The 23679-nt window shown below is 37.9% G+C and overlaps 1 protein-coding gene across 1 annotated transcript in view; it reads left to right on the top strand.

Annotated features, from left to right (window-relative positions):
• Positions 1 to 23679, top strand: part of si:dkeyp-14d3.1 (transmembrane protein 132C) — a 147000-nt gene that overhangs the window by 11955 nt on the left and 111366 nt on the right. The window contains exon 2 of the mRNA XM_017417096.3: positions 18690 to 19575. Within this exon, the coding sequence (XP_017272585.1) occupies positions 18690 to 19575 (886 nt within the window). The remainder of the gene's footprint in view (positions 1 to 18689; positions 19576 to 23679) is intronic.

The following is a 23679-nucleotide window of genomic DNA, read 5'->3' as shown; positions in this document are numbered from 1 at the left end:
AAGAAACCACAAGTTCTTTTTTTCCTCAACTTGGAGTATTTTTAAATGAGCCTAAATGTGGAATACCTCTGCTGGGTTGAGTTTCTACACTGCAGATTGTCTGGAACTAACATCTGTGCACATGGGTTTTATCCCATACGTTGTGTCATGCATGGATCAAGATAAAAGGAAAATAAAACTGACCATGTCAGGTCTTTTATGTACGACTGAAAGGCCTGTGGCTGTCTATGTTCGTGTGTGTTTGTTTGTCTGGCTGTTAGCAAAATATCTCATGAGCTCTGGATGGATTTTACTGAAACTCTAAGCAAGTAATCATTGAAAGCATGTCTATAATTAGGCTAATGTTTGAAGTCAATTAAATTCAAGATGGCTGCCATAGGTAATCAACATTAGCAAACACAAAAATGGCTATAACTCAATAAAGTTTACAGATATTGAGCTAAAATCTGGTGTGGTGGTAGCTGAGAGTCTTTTCCAGTTTATACAATTTGAGATATTTTGGAGTCCAAATTCATCGACTGATATCAGAAGACAAGAAAGGCAGTAAAACAGTCAATCAAGCTAAGATTTGGTGAAGAACTAGATGAGAGTCAACCCGAACACATATTTAAAGAGGTAACTGATTGCAAGAGATCTTTACCTAAAAGTTTGGCATTAACTGTGGGAGTCAACCCTGTTAGTCTGTTGGCAAAATATGTCCTGAAGCCCTGGGCAGATTTTAATGAAACTCTTAGAAAGTCTTCACTGGATGTATTTCCACAACTAATTAACTTTTGGAGTCAACCCTATTCAAGATGGCCGCTGCAGCTAACCGACCTTAGCAAGCACAAAAATGGCTCTAACTCAGTCAGTTTTACATGTAATGACCTAAAATTTGGTGTGGTAGATAAGTGATTCACAACAAATGCTTTGATTGCTAACAAATCGTGCAATATCCTACATTGCACATAATGTTGTTTCAGACACGACTCCATCATTCCCCAAAATACGGGGATGACATGAAATACTGTCATGAAAGGCGGTGGGTGATGTGCATCCCTTCAAGCAACGCTAGACCTTTAATTTCCTACACCGAAGTGTCGTTTATCCCAAGAAATATTCAGGATCTGATCAGTATGCAGACAAGGCGACTTGTATGAAAAGAGACGGATGTATGAAGGTTTACTGTGAGCCGACCAGCGGAGAGACGTGGGTCGAAGTCTGAGACAGTTCCCTGTTGTGAATGTAGACAGACGAGAACTGAGGAATCACTCTGTGCTGTCCAAGTTTGACTCAGAAGACGTGAAACCAACCCTGAAACAAAAGGTGAAGAATCTGAAAACTACCTGTCACACACCAAAGCAAACAGAGAAGACCCGAACGTTAAGGATACTGGGGAATTCTATCAATTATTTGATAAGAAAGCTGAATTCAAAACTCAATTTCACAGGGGGGGGGGAACTGGCGAGGGAACTTGTGATTTATATTTGCTATATCGCCTTGTGTTGTAAAGGAAAAATAGAGCTGCGCTGTAACAACTTGGCAGCGGCGATATGCAGAGTACCAAGAAAAGAGCGTTGAAGCGGAGTTTAATCATTTTAATGGCAGCGCAGTGACCGTGCCGAGCGTACATGTTTATACAGCTGCTTAGAGATTCTCCTGCACAGCTCTCCTGTGCGCTGTCGAAACACTGCTTCAAAAGATGCTTTCACCTGAATAAAAATCAGACAATAAGGGACAACAAATGTCCTTCGGGAAGATTGGGTTCATTAAGAAAACGCTCAATAATTAAATTCTGAATCGAGATTCAGAACAAATAACTACATTAAATCAGCAAATGGCCCTCACTGATCCATTTTTAGTCAGGGGCAGCGTAGAGCACTGGATGATTTTAGTGACACAGGATATGGAAGTGTAACATTTATTTGAAAGCTACTCAACTCGTATTCAGCAAGCAGCAACTTTTTTTTTTCTTTTTCCCACTTTGCCATCTCATCATGCTTCAAATTAAAGACCGAGCATTCCTTATGCATATTGCCCGCCAGCTTTCATAAGAAAGTTTTAGACTGACATCATTTTATGCTGAGAAATGAGAGGTGTAGCCACAGTGTTCAGAATCTTATATGATACTGCAATATGTGTTGTGAATGACTCTGAGCTGCTACCACACCGAGTTTTAGCTCAATATCTGTAAAACTGACTGAGTTGTAGCCATATTTCTGCTGCCAAAGATCAATTAGCGGTGGCGGCCAACTTGAATTCAGTTGATTCCAAAAGTTAATCAGTCGTACAAGTACATCCAGTGATCACTCTCTGAAAGTTTCATTAAAATTCATCCAGTGGTTCATGAGATATTTTGCTAACAGACACGGGCAAAAAAGTGTTGCCTTTGCTTTTCAGCAGCAGGTAGTAATAACTTGTAAAAAAAATCAAACCCAAAATTTGAGATGTTATGAGACTTTCTTTCTTTCTTTGCTATCCAGTTAGGGTTTCGATTTGTGCCCGTACAGGCTTTACATTGCATAATGCTTTTAACAAATTAAATCACCGGAATCAAAGTTCAAATGCATTAAACTGCAGAGCTTTATTCCACGGAGAACGGAGAGCAAATTACAGCGCTCCTAACAGCCCCAGGAAGCTGCTGCGTGTAATTAGGAAATGTTCGAGGAGGTCAAAGTGTTGCATCTTCATGTTTGTCAAACATGATCCTGTACGATGTGGTACGCAGCGTGTTTTTCACTGAACCACTTCATTTATGTTGGGGGACGGCAGATAGATGTGTGTGGAAGTATTTAAACCTCTGCTGTTCTGTGAAAGCTGAGTGACGAAGGAAAGTTGACAGAAAGTTGACAAGGAACTGGTGCTAACACACTCCTCCACCTGGATGTTTACTGTTTTACATCAGTTTAAGACCTTTCTGGAATGCCTTTAGGTATATATATAAGGAATTATTCTTGTACTTTCCCTGATCTTTCTCCTTGACATTCTGGACAGAGCTTTTCAGACAGAAACATGAAAATTCACGAGTGAACTTGTGATGAATACACTTTTGTAGTTCTGTTTTTTTTTTTAAACAACCCTTTCTGTAATTGTATATAGGTTGGTATAAGTGGCGTTCGGGCACTGATGTGTCAAAAATAAAAACTAAACAAACCTGTAATAAGTCCTGCATTCTGGTTTATGTTTATGTATCCTCTTGTAGTCTTTCTGGTGTGATTTTGACTTTTATAATAGCGTGTGGAAGAACCATACACAGCCACAAAAGCTTGGTACCTCCTCCTCATGCTGCTCACCGCTGTGGGATGGCATCTCATTCTTCAACCAGCATTTGTCTCAAGTCAGCCAGTGTTGTTGTGTCGGTCGCTCTGGAACAAACAGCTGAACAGATCCACAGATGTTTAATGAGGTTGATGTCAGGACTGCAGGCAGGCTATTCCATCCTCTCCATTTCCAAATTCTGGACGTGGTCTCTGATAAACCTGTTCTGTGAGGGGAACGTTGTCATCTTGGAGGACAGAGTTCTGTCCCTGACTGAGATATGGGATTGCCACTGGTTGCTCCCAGGTACATGGGGTACCTGAAGCTCAAAACAAGAGTCAGAAGCAGAATAAGCTGTTCGGCAGAGAAGATTTGGCAAATATTTCATAGATGCAACCCACATCCTCAACTCTGCCGCTCAACCCACACATGCATTTTGGAGACAAATGTTGCACCATGAATGGGGCAATAAAGAAGATCTTTAACAGTGAGAGATTTACTACCAAGAAACATTACAAAAAAAAAAAAATCAACCAATGTTATTATCTGCCCTGTAGACGCCTACATGGAGAATTTGACATGTGCAATGGCCCGCAAGGTTTATTAGTTGTAGCTGCATAATTACTTTAACTTTATTTTTTCTTTTTTTTCAATTAAGAATAAAGTTTGCTTCTTTCCTACTCTGGATTTTACAGGCGTTCAGTCTAATTTTAGTTAGCCAGAAACAATGCTGCTGCTTCAGATTGGTCTGTTAGGGAATAATTCAAACTGAGTTTTAGATGTCCTCAGAGCAGCTTTGCATTCAGGAAATGTTTGTCACAGAAATTATAATTAGGTTCTGTTTTGTTACCTGCTTTTTTTTTTTCTTTTGCAAACTGCTTTTTAATGCTGCATGGCTGGCTTAAGAAGAATTGACTAGTCTTTCAGGATTTCCTCGCAAGACGGTGTGCAGAGTGAGCTGCCGTCAATCACTGGAATTAAGTTCAGCTTGGCAGCTGGACAGGAAGGCTTTGAATGCAAATTGTTCCTCACTGACAGAAATCTTTGCTTAAAGTAAAACTAGTGAGTTGTACAAAGCACATGATTCTTTCTTCTGATTGAGTTTAAAAAGAAACATTTCAACCTCTTGCTTCATTTTTCTCTGTTTCTAATATTTGGTTTTGTTCAAGTTTAGGATGAAATATGTTACTGTCATTCCAGGTATAAATTGAAAATACAGTGAAACAAAATTATTTTCACTTAACCAGAATAAGTCAGGGAGAAAGAAGAGATAAAAGCATGAAACCCCTCCCTGCCACAAAGCAACAATATTGGTGCAAAAACACTGCTACAAGCGGAAAATGTGACCAATGTGTGATAAAATGATCATATACCTAAAAATACCTGTAACTGTTAAGAAAATAATTGCACATAGTGTCATAATGTGTATTCAGTTTTGGAGGTAAAAATAATGTAGGACAGAGTCATAAAATGGCAAATAATTACACTGTATATAGTCATAAAATACAACTAAACCATAGGAAATATTAAAATAGTTAATAGTTAATATAATTTAAATTGTTAAAATTGGGAGTATAACATAAAATGATTTGAAACTGAACATTTACTATTAAAATTTTAAAGTTTAAGTGCTAAAATGTTGATTATAAGATGGTGCTCTTACAAAAACAATATTAAGTCTGTATAACTTGGATATTTTTGACCAGTTAACCAGTTAGTGTCAGGGTCAGGTTATCTTTGGTTTACTTTTGTACTGGGTGTATTGTTTCTTGTTTCTCCAGTGTTTGGTTGTTCTGCTGCCTGCGTTCCTTGTGCTATCACTCACTCTCCCTCAGTAGTTCTGTCAACCTGCCTCCCCATCCACACCTGTTTCCTTGTTCGTAATCAGTCACCTGTTTCCACTTACTCGTAAGCCTCAGACTTTAAAACCCGCTCATTTTCCGTACTCACTTGCTGGTTCGTTGTGTCGCTTCCATGTGCCGTCTGGTTTCCTTCGTGTCTCGCCCCTTGTGTTTTAGCAATCCTGGTTTTTGTTATTTAGTTTTAGTTGCTGCCTTGTCAGCCCTTTGTTTTGATCATGTTGGTAATAAATTAGTTTTCTTCTTAAAAATGACTCTGCACTCTGGGTACTTGTCCTTCCACCCTGACGGTTAGTTGTGCTTTTTAACAGCAAACAAGTACTAAAACCTACAATCAGAACTTTAGGATGTACAGATATACACTTAGATCCTAACCAAGAGGTGCAAGTCAGAAATTGAAAGAAACTTGTCCTTAACATGAAGTCAGTTTAGTATCAAAACATAATCTAGGAGTGAGAAAACAGTTGTTATACTATATCTCAGTATGAAACCTAGACCCATAGTTCTAGGTCTGGTGCATAACAGCCCTTTAGACTGAACCTCTGTTCTTATCAACCCACAAAAACATAAGAGAAAAAAACAAAACAGTACAAGAAAAGTCTGTCAATAACTATTAGTCACTATACAAATGCAACAGCACCTAATAATTATATTTTTGCACAATATTTGTTATGTGTTGCATGAGTAAACGCAGGTAAGTTACACGATGGACAACGTTATATTGCTGTTTTTTTGGACCAAGAAGAATCAACGTCATCTGTCTTCGTAACACTGACTTGAAGTTTTTCGACACAAATCTGTGTGTAACTGTTTGGCTGTATTGTATCCACTTACACCAGCTGCAAATCACAACCCTCAGCACGGTAATTATGAGTTATTATTACCCACAGAAAGCTATTTTGTCTCACCAAACCGAGCTGTTTGCAAACAACTGTAATTAGAGTCGAAGTTGTTTTTAGCCCGTTTTCAAACAGGGGGAAATTAATTTGAACACGTGAAACGTTAAATGTATGATGAATGCAAGAGAAGCAGATAATTGAAATTTGGGACATACTTTTGAATTATTTACTGTTTTAAATTGAACAACTAAAATTTCTAATCAGGTTTTAGGGCATCTTCTAATAATTTATGAAATCAGGCAGAGAAACCAAGTCTCTTAATGAATAGAGAATTAAAGGCTTAGCATTACTTGAAGGAATGCATATCGTCTGCAGCCTTTCATGCCAGTATTTTAGGCTAACATCATCTTAAGTTGAAAAAAATCACAGTTTTAGCTGTTTTGGTCAAACTCCTTGACATGTATTGAAGCTGGACACCATATGGGTTCCCAGAGCCAGAAGAGAATCAGCGTCCACACAGGATGGTCCCAGTGCAAGTTTTCAACCCACACCTCTCCACAGCATGTGTCTCTGTGTGCGGTAGACTTAAAGCCCCAGGTTCCTATAGTGTGCAGGCTCTGGTCAAAAAACACATAATAATTCACGTCCTGCTAGTTTCAGTTCTCAACAACAAGAGAAGGTGAGGGCATTTGGTCTTATTATACATAATAAGACCAAATGCCCTCACACTTTGGTTTTAGTATTCATGTATTACAATACATGTCAATGGTCAAACTTTGTAATTGACATTAGGCGTGATCCCATGAGATATAGCGAGTTCTTGCATGACACATTTAGTATAGCCATTTTTGTAATGGCTGAGGTCAGTTTGCTGTGGTGGCCATCTTGAATTGGGCTGACTCTAAAAGTTAATTAGTTGTAGATGTTTATCTAATAATTACTTTCTGAGAGACCGACATAGTTTACAGAAAACCAAGTTTGACTCCAGTAATCTTGTGTAATGTGTAGCACTCGGTGTATATGTGTGTTGTGGATGATTCAGCCAATACCACACAATGTTTTCGCTCAAATGGACTGAGTAAGAGTAATTTTAGTCTTGGTTTATCTCATTTTGCACTGGTGGCCATCTTGAATTTGGTCAGTTGTAGATGCACATCCAATGTTTATTTTTTTAAACTTTAGGCAAAATCTGTTCAGTTGTCATTGAGACTTTTGCCAACAGACAGGCTAAACACAACAAGGTATTGCCTTGTTGAATCAAAACTGTTGCACAAAATGGTAGTGCTCACAGTATGTATTATGGATGTTCCTCTGCTACTACCACTCCAAATTTTAGCTCAATGTCCGTAAAATCAGCTGAGTTGTAGCCAAATTTGTGTTTACTAATGGTGCTGAGCTGCGGTGGCCATCTTGAACAAGGTTGACTACAGTGATTCAGCTGTAGATACTCCTTCAATTACTTTCTGAAAAAGTCTATTAAGGTGAATCTTATTTACACAAGGACTTCTGATGGCTGTGGTGGCAGTAGTTTACTGGATGGAAATCACACCAACTGGAGGACTTTTATATTTTATAACTTTAACTAATTAACAATTTGAAACTAAACTATCAGACAGCGTTTTGTGGGTGCGTAGTGAAGAATAATGAGCACATAAACTACCGAAGTGCAAAAATTCAACATGTTAATAAGAAATGGTGACAGATCTGTGCATGCATGTTGTTTATGGTATAAATATAAATAGGCTTTTGCACTGTTACTTGGGCGGTTTTATCTGTTGTCCCTGGGTACAGGTTAGTGCAGAATTTGCAGCATTGTGAGAGGGCAGAAAAAAGGGACCTTGACCTGTTTTCTACACGTGGAATGACAAGAACAAAGAGTAATGCGGTGTCTGTGCAGAGTGCAACATCAGCTAACGCTAATGTCTCCACAGTCCTGAAGTAATGAGGATAAACACATCATTGCAACACATATGGTTTTCTGTGGGAATACACTGAACGCTCACAGCTCAGGATTAATACGTGCTGGAGTATTCCGACGCAGCTTAATGCTGTTTTGCTGCCAACTGTCAGATCTGAGATGATGGAGGTTCACACCAGCGATTGGATGTACCAGCAGAGACAGCTGGTTCAAAGCAATCTGTGGTTTGATGTAAACTCGCTCGTACAAACCGAAGAAAATGTTTCTCTGAATTCATTAACTCATTAAGGCCTGAGGGGCCATCTAAACATGGGAACTGCTATTACACGTTACATCAATTTATTTTAATGGGTTAAGGCAAAAACACCGTTCCTTAAACTGGAGCCGTTTTGCTTCCATAAAATGCCTTCTTTTGGACTAATGAGTAAAAATGACATATTTGTAATAAGTGTTCATTCTGTTGCCATTTATTGGCTGGGCATTTACACAAATAAGCTCATAGATATTTTTGTCATTTTGTTCATATTCATTAAAAATGTCCTCAGATAAAATTCTTTTTCACTTTCGCTTATCAAGCTTATAGACCTTTTTTAAAATGGGATTTTATTAAACTTTTTTCGTTTTGAAATGTAAGAATATCAGCAGATGTCATGTATGCTTACACCACATTTTCATTTTAAAAAGGAAACTCGACAAATGTTTGACACAAAATAATGTAAGATTTTCACATTAGTTTCACATTTTAACCCTAAAAGTGTCAAAAATATAGTTTTTTAAAAATGCAACATTTAATACAATATTAAACATCCTGCAGCTGTTTTCACCTTTTGTATGAAGGTTCACAATGAGAGCAGCCATGTCTGCAGCTGTACTCACAGAACGTTTACCTGCTTTTATTTTGCTGACATTTGAAAACCTATTTTGTGGTTTACTGGGAACGCTTCAGCAAGTTCTTATTTTTTTTCTCACACAAACCACTTTAGTCTTCTGATTATTCTTGTGTCCTGATGAATATTTGTGCTCCATCTGAACCATCCTCATCCAGACACAATTTTCCCTCATTTTTCAGCACTAATAGCAAGTTTGACTTCTGCTCTCATCACTTTCTGAGAATATGTTTGTACAACCTCCAAAGTTTGCCTGCCAATTTATGCAAATATTGCATTTGTCCCCATTTAACATGATTAGTGGTATTTATTAGCTGATAGCGCAGCTTTATTATAATAAACACTACAACACCAAAAGTAAAAGAAAATGTTGAGAAATTATCGCTAAATTTTTCACGTGAAACCTGAGGGGTTGTTTAAAAGAAAACAGGCTTGTATTGAGAAGCATCTTAACAATATCTTACATGTTGTAGATAGCTCTTTGAAGATCCTCAATTTGAAGAAATAGTTTAATTTTAACTGGACTGATGAGCTTACAGCTAGTCTGAGTGAGACCAAGACCAAAGTCAATTTCAAAGTGATTTATGCGAATGCTGTTTTAGAAACGTTTATCTGCTCTCAAGTTTGCTTTAAATGGTTAGTTCATATCATTATATGTATGCTAATAATTGTGTAATGTGAAATTGACAGTGGTGTAAAGGGCAATCTATTTTAGTTGCATACTGACTAACTGGTAACTCGACCAAATTAAACTCAAACTGTTTCTCAAACTGAGGTCATTCCAAAAGCCATCTACATCATTAATTGATCATATCCTTTCACAGAACTCCACTGCTCTGTCTTCATTTACAAACTTTGCTCACAACTTGCTGATAATATTGATTTCAAAGAAAACCTCTGAACTGACTAAATAGACTGATTGAATTAAATCAATGTGGCGAGTCAGCACCCATCTGAGAATTTATTTACAGGTTCGACTGCAGTCACGTTTTGGTTCCCGAGCAAACCCTGCAAAACCCTCACAACCTGAAGAAGTTCAACATTGATTAAAAGTTTTTAGAGCCAACGTTTTACTGCAAAGTTAGAGTTGCTTGTTTTGTACAAGTTTTTCGCTAATGTGTTTTGACCTGAAAACAGAGAAATAAGAGGCAAGTGTTCATCGCTCACAGTAATCAGAGGCTGAGTACTTCACTTCAGTTTTAAGCTGCGACATCACTGAAATTTTAACTGCGCTCTCTTTCTCTCTCTCTCTCGTATGCAGTCAGCAAGACTAGGTCGGATTTATGTTCTTGTCCTCTCCGAGTAAACTCATTGATAAACATATCTCTGTTCTCTCAAAGACTCCGACTGACTGCCCTGTCGGCACCTTTGTTTAGCTTGATTTATGATATTAAATGCCAGGGTTGAGGGGAAACGATTCATTAAAGAGCACCGTTTATGTTTTAAACAGGTCCGGAGGGGCCGTGGGAATACTGATGGACACATAGATGTGTGCTTGTTTCATCCTCCCAACCAGATCCAAAAGCTCTGTGCCTTCTTTCCTTTCGAGCCACGCACACAGGATGGCACAAAGGCAGTGCTGTTTAGAGGGCTTGCCTCTCAGTCCATATTCTCCTGCTGTGATAACACCGCTCCAGACATATCAGACCTCCTTGCAAAACCTGAAGGCCTTTCTCAGTCTCTCCTAATGACATCCCCACTGAATTTCCTCAGGCATCAACATCAGCCTCCTATTTAGGCTTGTCTGTTCCATCTACAGCTTTACTAGATGGGTCAGCGGCACGGCATCGCAGAGTTTACTTTTTATCAGTCGATATTCTTTAATCCCTGAGATGACGCTTTCTCTCATGAACTCAAAATAGCTCTTCCTCCCTCCCAGTGAAGCCACAGGCCCATTACTCTTTATTAGCTCTTATCGTCCTAAATGTGGCCATCCATTAGAAGCGTGGCAACAGAAATCCCCAGCTGGTTCCTCAGTGGGCTGCCAGCACGCACACACACTCACACCAATTTAAACTGACCCTTAATAAAGAGCATTTAAATTGCATTGCATTCGGCTCATGTCACAGATAAATAAAACAAACCTGCCTGCCATGCTCCCTTTAAAATTGCTCAAACTTTCCATTGTGGCTGTGCCTCTCTCCTGCATGACTTGGGCTTTCCAGCTCGGCAGACTCCCCAGACCTCTATCTGCCTGAATGATTTCTTCTCTATGGAGGATGACATGAAGTAATATCATACTGTGTCACATATTGATTCTTCTTCCAGTCCCTCTTTCTCGAATTTCTTTGTAGCGCAGAAGCATAAATCATCTGCAAATGATCCTTGAAGGAAATATTGTATTTATTATTCTTGACGCATGGTCACAAATTCAATAGCCCTTATTAATTGAACATGGTGAGAAGTATGATGTGGATAATTCAATGGGACTGGAGAGCTTTCCCCCCCTATCGCTCATGTTTGAGAGTGTCCTGTTTGGGATTCATGGCAACGTACGAGTCATATAAGGGGTCACAAGGAAGGTCAAAGAGTGTAATCACGAGCCGCGACAAAAAGCATGTCTCTGTCATCAGTTTTGAACCCCATTCTCCGATTTGTCTTTGTAGAAAATTGCATGTACATTACAAATAACAGAAAACCCTTCCGCAATCATGTATTAGATATTCAAAGTGAAATTTAAAAACAAGTTCAGACGCTAAACTTCTTTTTTACTCACACAGTTGCTCATCAGCTACTTATTTCTTTAGCTTTCCGCCCTCCCTCCTTATGTCTCGTCTTTCCTGACATGTGTGATGAAGCGGCAAGATCAGCGACCGAGCTGCAAGCTAACCAGGCTGCCATTCACCACAGTTCCCACCCACGTTATCACACCCGGGAGTGGGCAACGCGGAGCATCGTCTCTCCTCCGCTGGTGTCCTTTGTTGTGACTGCTCATTTACTTAACCTCGGTGTGTGTTGAAGCCCTGTCTTTGCTCTGCCACTCCAGTTCCAGCTCTACATAACCCGGCGCTCGAAGCCCCGGCGGGTTGATGAGCGAGCGTGTTCTGCCTGGCCTGTCAGCACTCATCTGGGACCTGCCTTTCACCCTGCACACCTCTGCAGCACAGCCGTGTCTGACAAGAGAAAAAAAATTGGAAAGCTTAAATTGACAGAAAATGCAAGAGTGGCATCAGATATTTTTAAGTGACAACCAAAGTAATTGGAACTAAAATATATTGTGAGGCTGTTACACGCTGCACGGCTGTGTACAGCTTCCTCAGAAACTAGATCACGGAGAAAATAGACCAGCTCTGACAGAGATTTAAAATCAATTTCCTCTGAGCAACTCAGAGATTGTCTTCCATTGAGCTGTGATGTGGCCAGATCTGAAGTCTGTGTTGGGAGGTTGATTTCATCAGTCAAACACATCTGGTTTTAGTTGACTGTGACTCCACCAGAACTGCAAGTGAAAGGTGTAATCTGTGCCTGCCAGGATTCACTAATATGGCCACAGGGTTGTGTCAGCATTCGGAAGTATTTGTCTGCATTTTGTGTTAGCATGTTGAAGTTTGGGCGTAAAAAGCTACTAATTTAGCAATTTTAGACAACTTTTCCAACAGCAGTTGACATATTTTACTAAAAACACCCAAAATGTCAACTTAATTTTGTCAGTAGATTAAAAAGGAAAAAAAAACAAACCCAGAAGCTCCCAAAAATCATTAGCATAAATGTCACAGGATCTCATGATAATATAACCATCAGTTTTTGATATTTCAGTCTGGATAAAAATGAGTAACCGCCTGATGAAGAGACCAATGTTGTCATCCTCTGAGCAATGCATCCCTTGAGCTGGGGATGGGCCAAAAAAACAGAAGAAGAAAAAGAAAAGAAACAGCGCATGGAGCTGACACATGAAGCTGTCATAATGCCCATGCACAAATAATAAAACCAAAGAAAACATCCTTTGGATTTGATGAACGCGCCAATAACCCAAGGTTTCATCAGCAAGAAGTCCTGCTCCTCTCCAAAGGCAAAACTCTGACTCAAATGCATCACCATGAAACGATTCAGAACCTAAATTTATCGGGATTAGTATTTTTGGGGTTTGCATTTACATTTGAGTGGCACAGCAATTGGTAATGTAACTAGAAAAATGGCGTTTTCTGTCAAATTCGGAGTGGCTGCTCAGTGACGTTGCTGAAATCTGCTGAAGAAGCTGAAACTCAGTCGTGAAGTGTAAAACCTGCAAAACACTAGCTAAAAGTGACAAGTGCAAAACGCTAGATGAAAATGTACCAATTTAGCACTCTAAACTAAAAACAAAGATGCTCGTCTGTTGTCATCTCTTTATCAAACTGCGAGTACATCAGATAAGCCAACCCCAAACTGCCACACAGATGGTGTGTTCTTCTGTTTAATTACAAGTTTGATGCTGAATCCAAACAGTAAGTTTTGTTTACTATAAAGCTCAACAACAGCAGAGACATACAGTTTATTGTCTGAATACCACAAAATGCCAAGAGCTTCCAAAATGTCTCAATGGAAACAAGTTAGATTTTACTCTTCACTTTTTGGATGCGTGAAGCAAATTGATTAGATAGGCACAAGTTAGCTAGTTGTAGCCCAATTTACAAGTTCTGCTGACTAAAATGATCAGCTACCAGCATAGCATTATAATCATAGAAGAGAAACAAATAAACAATAGTATTTATCAAAGAATAAATTATAGAAAGTAACCAAGAACATGTAATTAGATGCTATTTGTATTTGTCAAACTGAAGGAAAAAAAAAGTTTTTATTTCATTTTCTACTTGTTGCTGACTGCGTTCATTTGACAACTTAAGTACAAATGATAAAACTGAGAAAGTTAATTTGAAATATGAATATGGACCAAATTGCAAATCTTTTAAACAATGTTCTAAATTAGCCTTGAAGGTTATTTTTCCCTCTGGCCTAGCTGCTTATTAAAGCTGCTGCACTTCTTAAAAACAATGTTCTCTGTCTTCATGGATTTTACTTCACTTAATTGGAAAATGGTAAATTTAAACATTTAGCAGCCAATACTTTTACAACTTTTCAAGACAAATCTTCTAATGAAAACCTTAAATAATTAGGAAAGAAGTTTACTCGTAAGGTTTTTCTGTTTTTGGGTTCTTCTTAGAGCTTATTCGCTCATCACTTTTCAGTTGCTGGCAAACTTTGCATTACAAACATGCTGTCTTTTTTTAAACATATTCAATTCCTGCAGACAACTTGCTTTACTGCCAGAAGAAATCCTTACAGTAGGATTTGAACAGGATCAGACAATGACAACTGTATCTGACAATGTGCCTTCAGCTGTTTGGCTGGCATGCATCTCAAAGCTAAATTTTTTTTCTTTGTTGTTGTAAGTTTTGAAAAATGTCACCTGATGCCCTTCAGCATCTGCACAGTTTAAAACATTGTGTAGAATTTGCAAAAGTGGACAACATACTGGATACTGACTAGTACCTTGAAAAAAAATGACATTAAAAAGATTTTTTTTATATACCATTTACAGTTTACATTTAGTTGTTACCTTTCCAACACAAAGCCAACATTTAGTGGCTCGGGATTAGGAGAATGCCAGATGGATGGAGAAAAATTTATAATTATAGCTCTGTTGTACTAGATTTTAGAGGAGTGGTTCCCTAACCTTTCAGCTTCCAACCCATAAAATAACAGTGACAAAAGTGTGTGACCCCATCTGTTGTCTGTTTAAATATCCGAAAGTGCTAATGATGCTATTAAATAAGGCCATAATGACAGCACAAACAGTCTTAGCATCCATTTAGCTATTTTTTAAATCATTAAATGACTTGTATTTGTGTTTCTCTGTAACAATTATGGTGTAAATATATCATAAAAACTGAGTTTTTAATTGTAACCTGATATTTGGAGATTATCGAAGGACCCCTACTTGGTGTTGGGTGACCAACATTAGGGTCCCAATCCAAACCTTGGGAATCATTGTTTTAGGGCACAAAGTAATGGTTTACGTGAGCAAAACAGGTTGGTATGTCATTGTTTCTCCAAAAGTTTGCGTCTCAACACAGATACACCAAAACAGAGCATTTATAAACCTTAACTTTAAAACATGTTTTTAAAAGTCAATATTTTCTCATCAAAAATGCCTTTTATATGTGGACACAAGGTCCCAAAAAGTCTATTTTTATAGTACAATAAAGTAACATGAGGCCGTTTGTAGCTCAATCCCAGTTTATTTCAGCTTAGTTTGTCTGTAAAATAAATACCTGGTTTCAACAACCTGCCTGTCAGATTATCCTGAATTTGGGTCTCTTAACCACATCATCTTCAAATTTACTATTAAAAGTTTGTAGCTGTTTTTTTATGTTATTTTCTAACTTCTTTGAACAAAGGATTTCAGCTTCAAATAACTTTTTAAGATTTATTACCTCTAACCTAAACCACAAGCTTTTTGATTCCAGCTGTTTTTGGATTTCAGTCTGGGGTGGTTTTTTTTTTTTTTTTTTTTGCTTTTTTTAGCTTTTAGGTAAGATTATTCTCCAGCTGATAAATTCTGTGTCAGTTTCCAGACACCAGTTCTATGCTTACCCAGAGAATTGGCTTCTAAGTGATGCGTGGGCACGCACAAACTGAGATTCACTGCAAACAAAGGTTGCATAAGGACTCTTTTAATTAGAAACAAAACATGGGTTAAAAAGAAATGATACTTTGCGTGTGAGTTCATTAGTGATTCTGAGAGCACAGTTCCGTATTTATTGCACGTACATTACATTTTTGAAACGGTTCAGACTTCGGCACAGGCATACCAAAGTCCTAATTTATGTTGGATTTTCCATTTTCGCTTCCATTTTCTCTTTTCCACTTGACTAACTCCTCATTCTATGAAGAGATGACTGCACATTTAGATTTTTTTTCTTCTTAGTACATGTGATGTAGCCTATTGCTTTTCATTTACATTGTAGGTATGATTAGAAGTTTGAAAAAATCTTTCTCAACTACAGCATAAAGACTACCTGCCTAATGGTGTGTAGGTTTCTCCCATGTAACTAGAACAGCTTTGATTTGTGGGTAATTGGACGTGTCACCTTTTGAGAAAGTCCTGGAGTGCTTGGTTCAGGAAAGGTGGTTGTGCATCCTTTCATTAGAGGATTGGAGTCAGTTTGAAGAGGCTAATATTTGTCCCTGCATATTTAGCAGGTGCAATATCAGACTGAGGTCAGGAGATTTTGGACTCAGTCTCAGTACTCTGTCATTTTCGATGAGCTGTTCTTGTGCAGTTTTGGTGACACAGACACACTTTATTCAGCCTCATGTTGCATTTGTAGTGTTAAAGAGTGGCTTAGTTTAGGCCAGCTAGCCTCTGCTCTGTGCAAACGATTCAACCATTTAAGAACATACTAGATTATTCTTGATTTAAAGATATTGATTGTTTAATGGTTCTCTTGACTTTAGTTTGTTGAAAGATAAGCTTGGGTTTGAATACTGATAATGGCAGAGGTGGCTCTGAAACTGTCATGCGATTTGAAATGAAATAACTGCTTTTTGTCGCCTCGACTTTATATCATTTATATGCCCTGAAACTGAGTTTTCACTCAGTGTGTGTGTGTGTGTTTGATTTACAGTAAGTTAGCTAAGTGGTACTTGTCTATAAAACTCTCACATGAATGCAGGATCTAGGTTTTCCCAGTAAATCGCTGTTTTGTATTAAAATGATCAGTATTACTGCTTCACCTGTAACTGGTTTCAGTGGTGCGCTTGGCTGGTGTATCAAATGAAGAAGTCTGGTAAATTTTTATTCAAAGTTTTATCACAGTCAGTCTTATTTTATTAGGTTATGAATTAATGTTTGCGCAAGGACCTATGCACATAGAGTTATATTTTTAAAGTTGCATGTGTGTGTGTATTTAAGTTCAGGTTTGTGCACGGGTTTTAATTTTTCCTGTTAGATGTGAAGACAGCAGATCAGTTCAGCTCAACACAGACTGAGAAGCTCAGCTGGAAAAAAAAAACTCTTTGGATTTAATTGAGACATGAGGGTTTTGTCGTGAAAGGGACTGTAATGAAATAACCCATAAACCAAAGGATGAACTTGTTAGTCTGCTTTGTTTTTCTACTCTTTGGAGCTTCTCTTTCACCAGCACCGTTATGTCTTGTATATTCGAAGCCTCAAGCTAATAATTGACACAAAGCTCCTTTGTTTTCACAAACAAATAGGAATCCCTTTGTATTGTTCTGCTTCTTAGAAATGTTTCTTGTAATGATAAACTCAGATTTTATTTTTATTTTTTTATCTAATCCAGTTCTGCGTGTACACATTTTGTGGTTTGAATTACTTCTGCTTCCTTGCATCCCATGTACAGCAGCACCGAGGGTCAGAAGGAGCACCATACATCAGAAATTTCTTGACTGATTTGTTATCAGTCTGGACATAGATTTACAACAGTGATCTGTGGAAAGAAATATCCCAGATGCTAGCACGAAGATGGGAATGTGCTGAAGGGGGTGTAATCATATAGCGGATTGATTGTGAGAAGAAGGTCAGAACCCTCTCTTATTGTGATTAAAACCATCTTTATGTCTGCTGTGTAGTATTTCAACTAGTATAGAGGGCAAAGCTATGCAGGTGTTTGAATACTGATGGCGTTTCATTGTGGTTCACTATATTATTGGAAAATATAGAGTGACAATGCGGGCCGCAGGGAAATGCATGTAACGAGCGTAACAAGTCAATGGAACAACTCACTCTCAGACATTTCTCCCCAGGTACATTTATTCTGCTTTTTTATTTTTTATGATTAGTTTTTTTCAGGTGCAATTGTCACACTTTTCTCTACAACCTTAAGTAGTTAGATTATTCATTGCTAATACACACTCAATAGAATAAGACAGATCTTTAAAGATATGCAACACACCATCATATGAAACAATAACTACTGCAGTGTCTTGCAGTATTAGAACTCAAGAATTCAAAAACATGGGCTGTTCGTTCTTGAAGTCTTTTTACTAATTTTTGGGCTGGATTAATTAACTACTAACATGTCTTTTAGAGCATTTGTTGAGAACAATGTCCCAGCATGCATTTTGTCCAAGTAAAACACAATTTTTTCTTTGATTAAAAAATAATTAAATCCTTGACTGTATTGGAAACAATTGAAAAGCTTTTTTTTTCATGTTATCTTTGTACTAACTCCAGTGCCAAGTGGTAATAATGAGAGCAGTTTAGTTTTTTAAATTCTTGTCAAATGAAGTTGCTTTTGTTTTTCAAGATGAGAAAATGGAAATGCCTATTAATTTAACATATGTTACTCAAATCACTTTTCACTGTCATTTTTCCATTTTCAAGGTTGATTAAAACTTAAATGAGTGGAAAGTCTAAAATTAGTAATGTATTAGTAATGTATTTGGTTATCTCATCAGATGAACACTGAATAAACATCCATTTATTCATCCATTCATCACATTGCCACATCTATGTATTTTTAAGTCTACAAGTTATTTTAAGGGTTATTACATATATGTTTAAGTCAAGTAGTTAGTTATCGCTAAATAAAAAATAAATTGTAGCCATAAAAAAAAAATGGTGTTGTCTATCAACCACTGGCTACCCTAATTTCTAAAGATTGGCATCAGCTACAGAAAAAACTCATATTAGCCAACCTCTGCACCCAATAACCCGACATGTATGCTTTTCGACTGTGGGAGGAAGCCAAAGTACCCGGAGAAAACTATTCATACATGGTAAAACATGTAAACTTAATGCAAAAATGCCTCAACTGAGAGTCAAACCTGCATCATTCTTATTAAATAACATCATAATGTCTATTCTGCTTCAAATGGCCATCAATTAGTTTTGGCTTCTAGTTCTGATTAAAAGATGTAGCACACAGGCATTTTACAGGATAGTTTAAAAAACTGAATTGTTAGTAAGCCTATCCTAACTCAGCTTTTCTCTTTTGTCTTCTAGTAGCCGACTGCCGAGTCTTGGAGGGTTTACAGAGATATTCCTCCATCCCAACATACCTGCCTGTTAACTATCAGCTGCTAAATGCTGACTTAGCATTTTTCCTGAAGGAGGCCAACCAGGACTTCATGAGGAACTCTAGCTTAATTTCACGGACAGAGCCATTCTTCATCTACCAGGCTAGAAGTTTGCCTTCAGTGAATGCTACCTACGGACCTCTCTCCGTGGAGCAGCCCGTCCCTTTAGAACTCCTACAGAGTCCCGGGACTTTTCCTCCCTCTTCAATCTTTACCTTTAACTGGAAGGTGCAAACTTTTATAATGAATACCCAGATTCATTTGGCAAAGCCCAGAGTCCAGGTGCTGTTTTATGTTGCAGGCAGGGACTGGGATGACTACAGCACTATTGACAAACTGCCCTGTGTGCACATGTTTGCTTTCCATGAAACCCAGGAGGTGCGCGGCACCTGCCAGCTAAGGGGGGAGCTGGGACTGTGTGTGGCTGAGCTGGAGCCCCTGGCCAGTTGGTTCAGCCCACCCAGCATCGTGCCAGGACGCCAGAGGAATGTGGAAGTGTCCGAGGGAACCCCAGTGGAGCTTTACTACATGCTGCAGTCCACAGAAGCAGGAGATTGCCACTCAGAGGACAGAAAGGACAGCTTCACTTTATCACATCAGGAGGGGTTGTTCGGTTCCTATACTTCCACACCGCTGAAGAGGATTGGGGGTGTGAGACTTTACCAGAACCCCACTGAGCCCCCTCTCACTGAACACAGGCTGGATAATAACTTTATGGTCATGGTTCCAGCCACTCCTATGAGACAGAGGGAAACCGTGTCAGCTTTTATCACCGTTTCCTCCTACTCCACTGTAGAGATGTTCACCCTCAGGTAAGGATACTTTTCTTTGTCATTAATTCAGCCTCTGACAGCAGAGCCCTGTGTGTTCTTTGTCACATTGTTTTCCCTTAAAATTTAAAGCATTAGCCACACAAAACCTAGAAAAAATTATGTATTTTAAATTATTATAATTGTCACCGTCAATCATGAAACCAGCAGGAGCATCACAAAATGTCCTTTTCGTCTGCTGTGCTGCTTGATTTTTAGCTCTGTAAACTTTTAGCCTCCCCGCTCTCTGTAATCACCAATCACAATTTTCTTATTCCTATTTACATATTTTTCCTCAGGTCCAACAACTAAATCAGTTTAAAAATGATTGATCACAGAAAGTGATCAATAATTGGTCTGCTGATGCGATGAGTGGAATAAATCTCTATTGATTGGGACGTTATCTGACAACACACAAACAGCGTACAGTCACATAAAGATGAAAGGTGGTTTACGTGTTTTGTCAATATTGAAATGAAGAAGGGAAACCCAGCAGATGTCAGAGGAAAGGCTCTTTTAATTTGAAGTTTACAACACAAGTGATGCCTGCTTGGAGATGTCGAAGGAACTTTTTATTGTAGGACAAGCCTATGGGAGAATGAATCAGACAACAATGAATCCCTGTGCATGCCCAATAATCATGATAAACTAAATTCTTCATTTTGACATTTTTCCCTTAGATATACTGCAAATTCTATACATGTACTTGCAAACAAATATAGTATTTTAAAACAGGTTAATAGTTTTTTTTTGTTTGTTCTTTTGAACTATGGCAGCTCACTAGATATGCTTCAGTTTTTGCATACACCTTAAAAAAAGATTTAATGCAGGTAACCAGGCCTTCATTCATAATGAACCTCCATGAAGAGCAAGGTTATCACTTGGGTAAAGATGACTTATTGGAGCTATTGGACCTAATCAAAATGGACAAATGAGACATTATATTTTAAATGATTACCTTTGCAATGCAAATGAGCATTCCATTTAAAACAAATGTCCATTAGTGTAATGACAATGCCTAATCACACTGGTTTGGAATACATTAATAACAGCTAGAGTTGCTCAAACTGGGGTCAAAGCAGTTTATCAACCTGTAAAACCAAAACTGAGTCCAGCATTTTCTGACAAAGCAATGAAAGAAATGTCGCAGTGAAACATGAATTGTTCCTACTTTATTTTTGTGACTTTTCGTGGTTCTTTACTAATGGTTATTTTTTGCAGAGAACAAAAAGAGGCAATAAAGCGCTTGAAGCTTTAAACTGGAACCAAGGTAAACATATTTGTCAAAGCTGTAAAGTTGAATTCTCCAGGCTCTTATTTCATTTATTCACCGACTAGTTGTCCTGAAGTGATAAGGCATTTCAAACTTTTTTTTTTGTTTGTGTGTTTGTTCTTGTCAAACTGTAAAATGATTTGCCTCCACAGAAAAAAAGACCCAATCAGACCGGCCACAGTGGTAAGTCTGTGGAGTTTTTATTTGGCAGCGAGGCACACAGCGGGCGCAGGTTGGCCATCTGAGAGTGATAGATATGAAAAGGCCTCTGTGTGGGCCAAAGTGATAAGGCTGTCCTCATACACACATTTGTTAGGATGCTTAATGACCAGAACGAGAAGACTTTGATCTCTGTATTCACAGGATCATTATCATCTACGCACAACACACTTCTGGGTGAAATGCTGCTGGCTGACTGATTCTGTGAAATTTCTCTAAAAGGTCTGATGCAACTTTAATTTATTGTATTCATTATTCAATAATTAACCGCATAGACTTCTGGTGTGTCTTTATCTTCTTGGATCAATGAAGCTACATTTTCGAGGAAGTTGTGTTTTCATATTCACCTGAACCATTATGCAGAAAGACCCTTGCTGTGACAGATGCTAATGAAAGCTAATTTCTCACATTTTTAATAGCCAATCATCCGGCCAATTTACTGCTTTGTGGAGACTCAGTAGGGTTTTTCTTCCTGTGGTATTCCTCTGTTGACATGCTTCTTTTAATTTGCTGGTTTCTGATTTGATTTGACTACCACTGTGTTAATAGCTTCTGTCACTCAGGAAATGGAAAACTTTTGTCAATTTTTACTGACTTCCCAGAATTTACCAAGATTCTTTTTGTTTGTGTTTGGAGCATTGATTTTTTTATTTTAATGTTTTTAGGCGCATCTCACAAAAGTTATAAGTACATTTCTGTTTACTGTTTTCGCAATCGCTTTCATGAACCATCATCACTGACTGGAGAGATGCTACAGTCTGAGATTTTTACAAATGCCGTCAGATTTTCTGCGAGATAAATTTTTACAAGTGCCTTTTAATGTGAAGAATCTTAAAAACTCACCTTTTGGTCTATCCATGTGGACCTATATGGAGCTTTTCAAAAAACACTTACCGGTATGTAGCAGTAAGTTTCACACATCACAACTATTACTTTGTGCCCTAGAAATCAAAACGACAATGGAGCCATTTTTACAGTCTTATTCTTTCTCCTTTTTTTCTAGGTCTCATTTTATCCTCATTCTGTCCCCGTTAAAGTTTGATTGTGTGATGAAAGGCTTATTAATGGAGAGGAAAATATAAACTGTCAATGAATTAAAAAGGTACAGTTATGTGGGGAGACTTTTAACCAAACTAAGAATGCTTTTATAAACATTAATTCATACTTAAACTAATTATTTATCATTGCTCATAATATTAATTTTGTGGGGGTTTTCAAAAAAAAACTGCAAGGTATATTAAAAAAACAAAAAAACAAAAAACAAACAAATCCAAACTTATTTTAACAAAGCTGGTGTGGTTTGTTTGATTGCAGAGTATTCCTCTGCTATTCCCTACTTTGGTTTTACCCACCTTTATTGTCCTGGGTCAGAAAGAGCTCACCTCAAATCTTATTGTTAGTCTGTGTTAAAAGTTATGTCTTTAAGTCTTTGCACACAGGCAGACTTTGCCCAGTTGTTAGAAAGTCAGTTGGGAAAAATGCACTGAAAAGGCACTTAGGAGTATAAGATCATTAAATTTAATATCCAAGTAATGTATAAGCTGAAGTCATCATTGTTTTATGTTTTCTGGTATCACTGTGCAAGCAGTTTATACTGTAATGTGTCATTGATAATTCATTGGTCTTCCTTAGTATTATGTGGTTCATATGCAAATCAAATGCAATCATGAAAAATACTTTTCTTTCCCTCCTCCATCTGTTGTAGACTAGAGACTGAAAGGAAAAGGAGTACAAAAGAGAAACTGCTCTATTTTCTATCTTGATACAGTGCTGCCATACAGCATGAGTCATTTGATAAGGGCCATTACGTGTGCATTGTCTGCCTTGACTCTACTCAGGCATTATTTTAACAATAGATTAGTCAATTCATGTAACAAATTTCTGCACATTTCTCAAGAGGTGAGCTTCTTCCTAGCAGAACAAATCCCTCTCTTCCTTGTAGATGTAGATTACATAAATACATAAATCCCAAACTCTGCTCTAGTTGTCTTATATGGAGCAGTCTTAAAAGCAATGCAATTTAATGTTTGTAGTTTTCTGTCTAAAACGACAATGACTCAACTGACAAGAATTGTTCACTTGAGGCACTTTACTTCAATTTAGACTGTTCCTTAAGGCTTTATAATTTATTTTCCCACAAATGCAGTTGTACACCCAAAACCTTTTTAGACTTTGATGTGTAAAACCAGAAGTTTTGTTTTGGGGGGGAAAAACTTGCAAAAGTTATCCCACAAAATATCTTGAAATAAAATTATGTTAGTTCAGCAGGTTTTGACATATAGAACTACAAAAGTCAAATCATAAAAAAATCAGAGGGGTGGTGTCCTGTTTTAAACCTCAAAATATTTTCTGAGGCACATCGGGTCTTGTTACTGTCATTGTGATTTCCGTTGGGATGAAATGCCACATTGTGATGGCCAAAGACAAAATAAATTCTTTCGATTACCTGGGGTGACCCACTTCTGCAACACATAATGAAAGTGACAAACATCTCACATGAAGGGGGTTGAATGTGATTTAACTTAAATAATTTGAAATCATTCCACCGTTCACAGTACGTTTTATGGCCACTTGCACTAAACAGTCCTGCGATAGATGAGCCTCTCTTTGAGCTC

Source organism: Kryptolebias marmoratus, linkage group LG1 (genome assembly GCF_001649575.2).
Source record: "Kryptolebias marmoratus isolate JLee-2015 linkage group LG1, ASM164957v2, whole genome shotgun sequence".
In the NCBI taxonomy this organism is placed as follows: domain Eukaryota; kingdom Metazoa; phylum Chordata; class Actinopteri; order Cyprinodontiformes; family Rivulidae; genus Kryptolebias; species Kryptolebias marmoratus.
Note: the sequence above shows the minus strand (reverse complement) of the source record. Positions and strands in the feature narration are given on the sequence as shown.